Source organism: Lissotriton helveticus, chromosome 8, assembly GCF_964261635.1.
Source record: "Lissotriton helveticus chromosome 8, aLisHel1.1, whole genome shotgun sequence".
Classification (NCBI taxonomy): Eukaryota; Metazoa; Chordata; class Amphibia; order Caudata; family Salamandridae; genus Lissotriton; species Lissotriton helveticus.
In genome coordinates, this window is record NC_136069.1 from 327,711,337 (window position 1) to 327,723,873 (window position 12,537).

Consider the following 12,537-nt stretch of genomic DNA (forward strand, 5'->3'; position numbering starts at 1 on the left):
TGCATCTCTTGTCAGTGCTGGTGCTGCACCTGTGTGGCACGAGGATGCAAACGAAAGGTAAGTCGATGCATCGCTTTCCATTGCTGGTGCTGCACCTGTGCCGCACGAGGATGCAAACGAAAGGTAAGTTGATACATCTCTTTTCATTGTTGGTGCTGCACGAGGATGCAAACTAAAGGTAAGTCGTTGCTTGCATGGACTTTTGGCCCACGCCCATGTTAGCCACCGAAGCACTCTGGGCTGTACAATTGCTGGATGGTTGCCCACGTGGGCGAGAGCTGTGTTTTTAAGTACACTATTGAGTGCTTGGCTCTACCACCTGTGGGCACATCGTCGAAACGTAAATGTACCTGTCCTTCCTTCTTCAGAACAAGCTGTTCACATTAATCAACCGATGGGCTGGTCTCCGCACCAGCATCCTTTTCCCACGCTTTACACGTTAACCACTTGCACTCCAGCGTAATGAGGTCACAGTGACCGGTACGGGTGAATCAGCCCCATTTTGTTATTTGAATGGCGGCAGCTGTGTCCATACAGAGTCCAATTATCTGTGCCTTTTATGAGACAAAAAAGTTCTACTATGGTGGTATTACGCATAAACTTATTAAGTCACAGAGCTCCTTCAGAAACCACTCAGTAAAAATCAATTAGCAAATTGAACAATGAAAGCTTCAGTAGTGAGAGGAACTATGGGATCTCGCGCCCAAATCTTTGTGTGGAGTTTCGGAAATTCAACCAAGAGTTATCTAAATCTGTTGAGTTTAGTTAGACTAATAATGGGTTCTCGGCGAGGACAGAAAGCGCAAGTTAAGGCAGGTGCCTGCTTCAAACTTACCTGTCCCTCCCGTGCCCCTTAACTTCCTACTGTGTTCCTTTATAGAATTCTTAAAAGCCAGAGAATGCACAAAAAACACAAAACATATTTGCTGCCTACACTACAAACAGCTTGTTTATGTCAACCACAGCCACCTCAAGCAATCCACCCTTACCTCTTCCTTCTTTTCCTCATTGGTGAGGTTCAGGCTCAGCTGGGAGTGGCTGCTGATTCCGCTATCTTCATTCGCGTCATCGTAGTACATAGCAGCCCCAGAATCCTGGAAATAGGTGGGGCTCCTCCCGAGCTTTGAAAGCGGGGCTTCGACCCTTTCCTCGCTTTCCATCGAGCTCAGAGACAAAGTGCTGCGGTGGGTGGGACAGTTAAGCGCAATATTGCACCGCGATTCTTCATTGACTGGGCTTTGAGGCTTGGGCATGGAGGGTCTTGTTGGCGTGCTAAAGTGTAAGGACTGTGGTGAAAACTGCATACAGCACTTTGGGTCATCACTGGATGGGTAGAATGTATCCGTGGCAAAGAGGCCCAAGCTACTAATAGTAACTGAGGGGCTAGCTGCAGCCTCACCCGCGCCAAGACCCTGATCATAAGATGGAAGTTCCGTAGCGGGAGATCCAGGATGAGGCGAATGTTGGCTGCGTGCAGGCGACACACCCCTCCTCCTGTCGTTTTCAGTGCTGCTGGAAACCCTGCGTGAATAGTCATCATGTAACTGGCTGTTCAGCCTTGTCCTGCTGTTTGCTGCCTTTGGAGGAGATGGGGTAGCACATCTGGAGCCTTCTCTCCTAGTAACATCTGCAACATTGCTTACAATTTTTAACACTCTGTCAAAATCTTTTGCCCGAATGGGACTTTTCCACCGCTTTGTCCGCCTCCCAGAGTTCCCGTTGACTTTATCGGAGTCAGTAGAAGAAGTGCTTGTGGCCCTTTGGGGTGTCAATTGTTCATTGGTAGGTGTATCCGAGAGATTAGAGGTAGACTTCCGCTTGAACGAGCTCTTCTTTAGAAAGTTCAAATTATCTGTGCTTTTGCTTCTTCTGTAAATTATTCTGTTGTTCTCTGGGTCTTTTACAACAATTTCACAGCTCTTCGCCTCTGGGTTAGATGGGGACTGGGCCTGCGTGCAAGTTTGTTGGTTGCGGCTTTTGTCCGTATCCTGTAAGTTTATACGCCCCACACCGTAGGCCCGTCGGATGCTTCTTGATCTGTGAGTGCTCCTCAAGAAAGTGTCTTCACGGTCCTCGGCATCAGAACCATCTGATGCCAGTTTGTCTGAAGCACTGGCACAGTCTTGGGAAGAACCAGGGTACGAAAGCCGGTTGGATGTCCTAACATTTACAGACGAACCATTCTGCACCTGACTCCCTGGACTCCCAGCCTCACCCTCTTTCACAACATCTGCATTATCCCTTATCTGAATCCCCTGAAGGACAGATGATTTTAATTTTTTGAACGATCCCATTTTTTTAAGAGAGGAAAGCGCATTCCAGGTGGATGAGTGGCCCATCGTAACCATTGAGCGTGGCCTTTCACCCTGGGGACTCGTCCATTTTCTAGGAGTTGAGAAAATGTTTCCTAATCTGGAAGGGCTGAGCTTTTCGTCTGGAGCAGTTTTATCCACATGGTTGCGATTGATGACGTCACACGCTCCATTGTGATAGGCCATGTCACATGTCTTTGGTTCACAGTTGTCTGCAAATACAGAGGCAACAGCCATCCCGTTCCTGCAAACATTTTGAAATGCTGTCATGTTGTCCACACCACAGGCATATGGAGACAAGGCCCTATAACTCAATCCCACAAGGCCTTCTTCATCCGGCGACCCAGGTCTTGCCAACTCAAAGGCTGTGTCTGTTTTTGCTGTGAAGTTACATCTGCTGAGAGGGTGGAAATCTCCCTTGAGATGCACTGCCTGCAACAAGAAAACATAGCACGAGTTTAGCATCTTTTCACACAAGCCCCATACAAAGGCGAATACTTCTTTTGTGCAAGAACAAGGAACATTAGTAATAAAGGAACAAAGATGCCTCATGTGACCGGTACAGCGACTACGGCTAACCTTTGTCAAGTCTGTAAAAGGTGCAACCAGATTCCCATTCGTTTGCCTCAAAGTGGCGGCGCGCTTCCTGAAGCTTTGAATGTAATGTTCCCATGAGGTCCTGCTCGCCAAAGGACGCCCTTAAAAAAAAAAAACACCCCCAGAGTTGATGCAAGCGTGCTCTGCGCACTCTACTAATTAACACAAAATATTCAAAAATAAACCTGTGCATCCATCTCCCTTTTCGTCATTTGGGGAACTGTTGAATCCCCTTTCATTTGGTGAATTTCACAAAATCCTGCTAACATCCCAACCAGGGAATTGGAGGAGGATTATTGCACAGGTTCCAAATATTCCATATTAAATTTTATTGCACTTGTGTCAGGCATTGATGTAGGTGGCCTTTGCAATAACAATCTTAGCCTATTAATAACTAACTGACCAAGAGAAGCCAACTTGTTTTTTTTTTTTGCTGTCCCATAAATATACCTTGCATGACCACCTTTGCTTTTAGCACATTCCACTGCACCAGCACAGAAAATGGTGGAAAACAGAATACATCATTTCTTAATGGCTACAGATGAAGCCCACCTGACGTAACTGCTGGCTAATCCATTCCTGGGGTACGACCCAAGGTAGACCAGTCTACAAAGAAGCCTCTTGTCAAGCATTTAAACAATATTATTTTGTTTCAACAGTCCAGGCTAACTACAAAAAGCAGAGTAAAACACCGCAGATCATTAACTGGGGCTGTCTTGCTGCACATTGTGTCTGAGTACGATCTGGGTTTGTAAGAGTTTCTCTGACATTAGCAAATATAACCTTTCCCAAGAACTGCCAGCCCTGGTTTGTAAACACAGCCTTGTGCAGCTCCCGGAGGGTGAGTGACCGCCAGCACCAAACAATTCGGAGGTAACATTGCAACATACTATCAAGAGTAACAATGAACCCAAGACCTCTGTCCTTCCTGCAATCCACATGGACGTTGTCTTTGTATTTCAATTATGTATAATGTTTTTAACAATAGCAAGCAAGCAATGATCAAATAATCAGTCATCTGCACAAATTATAAACTGCCAAAAATACAATATGAAATATAAGCAGGATTAATACAAAAAAGAAATCAGCACAAAAAAAACAGTGCAAGTACCAGACGTTGTCAATTAGCGGAATCTTGGGGAACCACTGATTGACAGCTGCCACCCCTTCACTCAGGGTGCAGCAAGAACAGAAAGTAAGCTTGTTTCTATGAGCTATGTTTACTTTCTTCAGTTTCCACTGCTTGCTCCACCCTAGAAGCTTGGCAGTAAATACAAGGCTGTTGGGAGGCTAAGAATGGGATAAAAGATCAACCATGTGATGTTTTCAATGATCAGAGCAAAGAGAGAATTTGAGACCGTCTGCGGGGACTCCTGAATGGTGAGAAGCAAAGAAATCTATATGGCCTTCCGATCCAATGCTTCAAGAAAGGATTCTGTCTCCATGGCTTCCGCCGGACATGCACCAAAGTTATGGACTTCTCTTCCTGTACCCTTGACACTAACTCCTTCCACCACATGAACTGCTTATGCGTAATACCTTGATCACTTTTCTAATAGATCCTGTGCATTCAGTAGCACTTAAGGCACTCCAGCTGACTGTGGTGGCTCAGTGGCATAGTGGATCCAGGCTAGAGGCTTGGCTGACCTCAGGGCCATAGGTTCAGATCACAGAGAGTCCACTCAGCTCTTCATCCTTCTGAGGTCAATAGGAATACTATGGATTTGGGTAACAGTAAATGCCTTATTCGGCACTCAGAGGAAGCATAAAAGGAGTGAGTGTTTTACAAATACACGGTACCCCATTGAATCTGGATCTGAAATTATATTTTATCAGTCAACTCACTAACCTTGTTGGGTTGCCTCCAAAGTTTGATTAACTGAAAAATAATCCAGCTCTGGTAATGCAGACTTTGAACGTGATTGATGTTTGATCTCTGCAGATCACTAAATGTGTGACTTTTGCCTCAAAGGAGCTTAATGTGGAAATTATCCTATGTCTTGTAGAGCAGTTTTAGATAATCTTTGGCATATGTTATTGGGCAGAACTGATGGTAATCCTCAACTTCTGGACAGTGTGATCCGAATGAATCTACGTAACTCTGAGGCATTATTAATCTTTACATCCGCTATGGCTGTAAAACCATGTGAGAAGCTTTGACACCCTCTGGGACAGACGTGATGGAACAATGTTTTCGGGTGAAGTCTGTGGCTCTAATGTCACGTCGCGGAAGGACTAGGGAATGTGAAAAATCTACTGCTACTGAAAAAAGTCGTGTAACAAATGTTACCTCAAGAAATTATTTCTCACCCCTTGGGACAGAAGTGTTGGAACAATGTTTTCCAAGTGGTAGTGCTTGCCCTAACATCACATCGTGAAATAATTACAGCTGTGAAAACTCGAACTGCTTCTTAAAGAGGGAGTGTATACCAAATGTGATCTCAAGAAATTATTTATTAAGAGTGTTTTTAAAGCAAACTTAACGTGTTTTGTTTTGGTTGAACACACATAGTGCCCATTAAATTTCAGACTCAAGAGCCAATGAGCTCCATGTATACCTTCTGGGTTATCAATAAAAATGTTTTATGTATATATGTAAAAATCGTTGATATGCTCCAGTCTTTTGTCCCACAACACTTTAACACAGGCTGAGCGTCATTACATTCAAGTTGAAAAACTCAGACAGGACAAAACGGTAATTTTCCGTGTGGCAGTCCTGCCAAGTATCACGCACCAGGTGTGACACTCACGCATTTCAGTGTGGTGATCCGCATCACCGCACTGAAATGCAATGTCACGCATTTTTAGAAACGCATGCTGACTTCTTTGCAAGCTCTACTGCTCTCCGGCGCTGCACTGCAGACTCACTTGTCAGCAGAGCTGACTCAGATATTAAACAGTTAAATATATCTCTCTTGCTCTGAGAGTCAGTAAGGTGCTACAATGTTACAATCTCTGCGACTGCCCTGGATAATTACCAGTCCGGGCGCCGCGCGTCTGCGGCGCGGCTGTCAATCACTACACTGACTCACTCTGTTGAAAACTCGCGGGGCCTACTGGCCCCTCACAGTTCAGCAGAGGTTGCTACTGGCTGCAGCGTCGGATTGGTAACATGGGCATTCGGGCAACGCCTGAGGGGCCGGTGCCCAAGTTCTGCCATGGGCTGCTTTTTTTGAGCAGTCTGGGGGGCCATTTGGGCGCTTTGTCTATTGTTCGAATACAGGCTCAGCCAGCGGCCCAGTGGGTGTCTGAGTGGCCTTTCTAGAGGCGGATGGGCGCTTTATTACCCCTGTTTAGGGACAGGCTGAGGTGTCACTCCCTTTGTCTCGCTGGCGGCCCATTAATGTCTGCACATACTGAGCGGGGGCAGGGGGCCTGAGTAGAAGTGGCCTCACTTGTTTCACCAGTGTAAACTAACGCGTGCATTTTTTTAACCCCCCCTCCTAAAGTTTTTTATAAGGTTACGCCAAAGCAGTGATTTGAGGAGTGATTATGCAAATGTGGGCCGATTTTTGTTTTGGCGTGCCCGGGTCGATTTTCAATCCCAACCCAACCCTGACTGGCTGTGCTGTGGCGCCGTGGGGGGGATTATAATGATCGGATGTGACCTCATCACGTCCGCCTGCATAGAAGTGAGGTCCCTGGTCGTTAGAGCTACAGGGGACTCGAGAGAGACAGTCAGTGACTAGTCTGATTGCCTGCTGCCTCAGCCTGCGCATACTTTTAGAGGCCAGGCGGAGAGGAGACCGTAACAGCAGCAATGTATCATCGACTCACCTGCAGCAATGACTCACTGACTGTCAGTCAGCCTCAGCAATGGGTCTGCGCATCAGGCAGATCACGATCCTCCTCCATATGATTGAGGGGGAGAGTCTGGAGACCCCGTCAGTGTGACTGTGAGACAGTCACATCGAGATAGAAGTAAGTAATAAATAGCCAGGCAGCCACTTCTTCAAAATGTGCTTTAAATTGTATTAATAGCGCTAGCACCCCGCCAGTGCTGCTTGTCCAATTACTTTCGGCGCCAGCGACGTTAATTCAGCACAGCTCAGTCACGCGGTAAATGTCTGCCAGTGTCTGTAGTAGCTGTGACATCCCATAACTTCTGAACACAAATGTGTTGTGCAGGGGCCTCTCTGTTCATATGGGCAGTGTGCGGGCTCTGCATTCACATTACGATACGCTATGCAAGTTATTTCATAACTTGTTGCAGAGGCCTGCTCGGCATTTTTTTTAGCAGTGACACTAGCGAATTTAAACACACAACACTTCCATTTGCTGATCCTACCTGCAAACTGATAGTTTCTTTCTACGATTCCACGCGTCTCAAAGGGTGAGATGGAGGATTACAATTTCATATCTAACGCTACACTGTCATACTGAAGATTAACAAACAGTAATGTCATGTCATAATATCTGATTACAATAGCGCTTATGGTGCCTTATGGCTACCTCATTGTACTTAAAGTCAATTAAATATTATTGAAATCGGTGTGGCGCAGCTTTATAGGTGTGTTATTTTGGACAGCTCTGCTTCTGATTCTCCACAACGGTGTCTTTGACAGTCTAAACGATTACATTTGGGCTGTTTCTTTAGCGCATTATGCCATCTTGAGGTCACCTGTAAGTGCTGGACAGTTCCGGAGCTAGTTTTTATGTTACACCCATGCTGCCATCCGTACGTGAAGGTGGACGTGCCCTGCTCTCCACATCCGGCCTAAGCAGTATATTGCTTTTAAGACCTGAGCGCTTCTGCTTATAAATTACAAAAACCTTATTTCTGAAAAGCAGTGTGAAAATGCAAAAGGGAGAATTGGTCCCTTCAGGGAAAAAAGCACACTTTGACTAGTTACAGTTCACATTTAATGGATCTAAAATTTAATTCCTAATTATCATGATTGATCATATGTGTGCAATTTCTATCTCCATGGAGTTTTCAAAGATAAGCCTGTCGCTAGCCTGAAATATGAAATGGCTCCTCTCAGATCCCCTTCCTGTAACCATCATCCTAGAAAGGGGCAGTAGGTTAATGACTTTGCATTTCAGGGGTTTCGCAGCAGCTTGAAAGTGTTTTCAAAGCTTATTATTGTTGTAGAGGGCATATTTTCTAGTATTTAGCTTTTTCCATGGATTTAAGTGCTTGGTTTTATTCAGAGGGAAAAATGTCTCTGAGAACTGCAGTCACACCACGCCGTCTGTCTCCGGTTAGTGCCCTACCATTTTCGGTGCTTTGCTGCATTTTTAAGATCTTCTAAGAGTTTCTTGTTGCTCAGATGGTTGGAATTTCTGATATTTATCTGTTTCCCTTGTCGTCATTGTTTGATGTTGTTCGCGAGAAAGTGTCACTCATAGTCATTGAAATGTCACTCATAATTACACTGACATTATGAAAATGTCACACATAGCAATCTGAAACCTTGGCAGCTATGGTGTGGAAGTCTGGAAAATTGCATGACTGTCAAAATTGTCTTGCTTGGTTAAACCTTGTGATCCTGGGTAAAGCTCCCCTGCACCTCGTGCCATATATCTGCTAAAGTGGCTAGAAAAAGCGTAAATAAACAGTGCACCAGTGTGCGCTGTGGATGTGCGGGTATGTTTGTTTGCAGGGAGCAGAGGAGGAGGGGTGGGGGCAGGGGGTTGCAGGCTGGGAACGCAATGGGGAGAACCAGTGCTTTAAATTGGCCAGCACTTTTAATTTTCAGAAGGAGAGTGACTGCACTTCTCAAGAGTGACATAATACGTTTGACTGGAGAGTGCTTGCACTTCTCAGAAACAAGCAGGTACCGGGTACCTACACTTCTATTTTTCCATTTCAAGCACTGGAGAGAACAAAGGAACTTTTTGATAAGCCACCGGGTGACCTCAGCGTCCCCTCTGCACTCCTGTGACACATGGAGATTTGCATTTACAATAAAGCAGGCTGATTAGCTTTCTGTGATATCCATTGCACGAAAAGCCAGCCATGCTAATTGACAATGGTACCCGTGAAATCCTCCCTGCAGCCTCTGTGGCGATGCCCGCCTGCAGTGCTCCCGGGAGCCCGCCTGGGGGCGCTCGTGTGCAAGCCGGAAGTGCAGTCCGGGCCCCTAGCAACGAGCGAAGCCCTGGAGAGGACGCGGCGGCGCAGCGTGGGGGCCGCAGACAGAGGCGGTTCTCAGGCTCGGCCCCAGGCACATCCCCAGGGCGGGAGACGCCCAGATACAGGGCCTTTCAAATCACGCACCCAGAGACGGAGCCCCGCGCTGAATGGGGAGGACAAGTGCCATTTACAAGCGGGGATTTCTAAGAGAGAAATTGAAAATAGCACAATGGCCACGGCTTGTCTTTCCGTGCTAAGACGAGAGGGAAATGCAATTTTCCAATTCAATTAAAGAATATGCATATGTAAATATATTGTGCACACAGCCACTCTGAAGGTGCACACATCGCATGTGCGTGCACATGCATGAAGTTAACAACAAAGTACAGTAGTGAATGTTTTCGATTTAAGGATTTTCCGTTTTATAAACCTCTTTATTCTATCACGCCTCATCTTGACGATTGTTATCCGTATGCACGGTGCACAAAACAAGTGTTTGTTTGTAAACTTCAATGTGATATCAAACGCCGCCATACATATGCTTGCCATCACAGACAAGGGGTTAGAATGCCTGTGCTAAACATATTTACGGAGGTGATGACCCCAGTTATTGTGCAAGAACCCCTTGGAGGCCCTTGTCAAACACTACAAAAAATGACAAGCGGGAAGCAGCATCCCTCTTGCACTGTAAAGGATGTTTACATGAAATATTAGTACATTTAAAGACTGAAAACGCGATGTTACATATAATAACCAAATCCTACGTTGAAAAATACACCGGACAGTGGAGCAAGACAATTTTAACGGGTTTAGTACGTGCCCAGCCTAATTCATGTGGAAACTTTTCGGGCTTGTTAAAAACATAAGTGTCCGGAAACTAGGCCAGGAAGATACAGCAAGATGCTTCCATCTGCGCGGACAAAACACCTGTTCTCGGAAGGTCGTTCTCAGAGAAAATGTATGTCTTGTGGTTACAGTTTATAAACATAAGCATCCGCTATATTTAAAAAAGATGTGTGTGGGGGGGGGGCGATTCCCACGCTTGCGACTGAAGGCTCTTTACAAATTCCACAAGGGTAGCAGCCAGGCGGACTAATCTATCGATTCTTACTATTTAGAGGCAATACCCCATTCTTTGAGTTAGTCAGCCATGCTGACAAACTGTTTTAAACTTTCTCCCTCTTTAAACCTCTCTCGCTCAAGTCAACGTGAAACACAACCTCGCCGTTTTACGTTGTAAAACATATTTCAGCCACAATACCTGCCGCATATTCCAGGCACAGGTGCACACCCCCGCCCCTCATCTGCGTCCTTGGTCCCTACCGTGTCCTCCGCCGGTGCCGTGGGCGGTCCCATTCCGGAGAGAGGGGGGTCAGAGCGTAGGCAGGCCGGGCAGCTCTTTACCCCGGGAGCGGCTATGCCCCCGCCCGCAGCGGCGGATCCACATCACATCCCCGGGACGGCCGACGAGAGGCGACCGTAACTCAGAGCCGGGTCCTGGAGCCGCCCACAATCACACAGGAGGCTGGAGCCGCCCACAGCCTGCGCAGGAGCTCGGGAAACACAGCCACAGTCCAAAGGTGCCCGCACCGCTGGGCCAACAGCAAGCAAGTGAGCTGGAGGAGAGGAGGCGCCTGCAAGCATCAATGCCCAGAGCCAGCGGGAGGAGGGGGCTCCTGGGAGGGGGAGGGGGCACCAGCAAGTGCAAGGAGGCTGCGCCCCCACGAGACAGGCTTGATCAAGAGGCTGGATGTGCATATCAAAGAGTTAGGACTTGGAGATAAGAGATTATACTCGTGCAAACACAGGGTGGGAAAACAGAAGGGGCCGTATAGTGCCAAGGCGGTGACAGAGATAGGGCGGCGCTATGCTGTCACGAGAGAGGTAGGGGATGCTACACACGCTCACGATAGAAACAGCAAGATACAAGGCCCTACATACATGCGCAAGAAGGACGTAGAAAACGGCAAAAATCAGACGTACACCATTTAGAAGGAGCAAGGGGTAGCAACCGCTAATCCTCGTGTGCCGACTTAAAACTTACTATCACTGTGATTTAACTAATGTAGCCAATGATCATTTTAAAGTTGCAAATGAGTCTTTGCTAGTTTTAGTATCATGTTAGCATTTATTACCGTCTCAAATTTGTAACACGTACTGATTACAAACAATGGCTCAATTACAAACAATGGCACAATTATTTGCGGTTCTGGTAAATGCGGTAAAGATCACACGGACGGTGTTGATCTGATGCCTCTACAGGGCGAAGTTTGTCACTTCTGCAACCCCTGTGACGTTAGTCAGTTTCGCCAGTAGGGGGCGGTAAAAGACGGGTATGCTATGTAGTTACAGGAGGGAGGTGGGAGGTATGAAACTGATTTGCCATCCATTCATAACCTGGAGGTAGGGGACAGGTGGATGGAGACAAGAGACGGGGGTGTTATGTATTCATGGGATGGAGGTGGAGAAAGGAGGCTGAAGGTAAAAGAGGGGTGTGCTATGCGTGCATGAGAGGGGAGTGCAAGAGACTTGTGTGCTATGTATGTATTCGTAAGATGGGGTAGGAGGAGGCAATGGATTGATATGTTATTCGTTCATGAGAGGAAGGTAATAGGAGAGGGGAGGTAAGAAACAAATGTAAGATGGAGGTAGGAGGCAGGGCAACAGTATATTATCTATATGAGACTGCTAGAGACTGATTTGCCATCTATTCATAAGCTGGGGTAAGAGGGCAGGAGGAAGGAGGCAAGAGAGTGGTATGCAATGGGTTCAGAAGAAAGAGGAGGCAATCAGAGGAGGGAGACAAGTGACAGGTATGTGAGCCGTGGCCGGCAGTGGGAGTACCTGCCGGGCGGTGACGTGGGGAGGGGCAGGTTGGGGGGTAGTAATGTATGGATTATGGAGCTTTACAGCTAAGTAAACATATAAATAAAACAAATTTCGTTGAGCACACTGCATCACATTTGGAGATGCAGTGCACTCAACGAAATTCGTTTATTTATTTATATGTTTACTTACCTGTTAAACTCCGTAATCCATACATTACTACTCCCCACCCTACCCATCCCCCTCCCCATGTCACCGCCCGGCAGGTACTCCCACTACTGGCCGCGGCTGGGTATGTGGTATGCATTCGTAAAGATGGAGGTAGGGAATAGAAGGAGGGATACAAGAAGTGGTGTGCTATGCATTCGTAAAATGGAGGTAGGACAGGGCTTTAAGGGGTATGACAAAACTAGGGGTCTCTCAAAGGGGCGCGGCCAATGTAATTAAGGGTGTGGCTTAAAAACACATAAGCTAAAAATCTGTGTTTAGCATAGTGTGCCGCCCGACTTGTATTTTGCTGTTTCTGTCATTGCTTCCAGATATATGATACAATAAGTAACATCATATCTACAACAAGTCTGGACTATTGGCTTTATCAATGGTTGTTAGTTGCATAGGATAAATAAGCAGCAACTATGGCTTGTATATAATATTGAAAAAGCTTCCACGTAAAGCCCTGCTGACAACACGATAATGTTACTGCTCCTGTTTTTCAAAAAGAGA

At 46.5% G+C, this 12,537-nt stretch overlaps 1 protein-coding gene across 2 annotated transcripts in view; it reads right to left on the reverse strand.

The window, feature by feature from the left end:
• Window positions 1-10,576, reverse strand: part of SPATA13 (spermatogenesis associated 13) — a 166,748-nt gene extending 156,172 nt beyond the window's left edge. The window contains exons 1-2 of one of the 2 annotated variants that reach the window (XM_078657101.1): window positions 10,312-10,576; window positions 990-2,744 (exon numbers count right to left, since the gene is read on the reverse strand). In XM_078657101.1, coding sequence (XP_078513227.1) covers window positions 990-2,744; window positions 10,312-10,344 — 1,788 coding nt within the window. In that variant the 5' untranslated portion in view covers window positions 10,345-10,576. Of the gene's footprint in view, window positions 1-989; window positions 2,745-10,249 lie in introns of both variants that reach the window. The other variant, XM_078657102.1, reaches the window with a different exon arrangement.
• Between the last annotated feature and the right edge of the window lie 1,961 nt (window positions 10,577-12,537).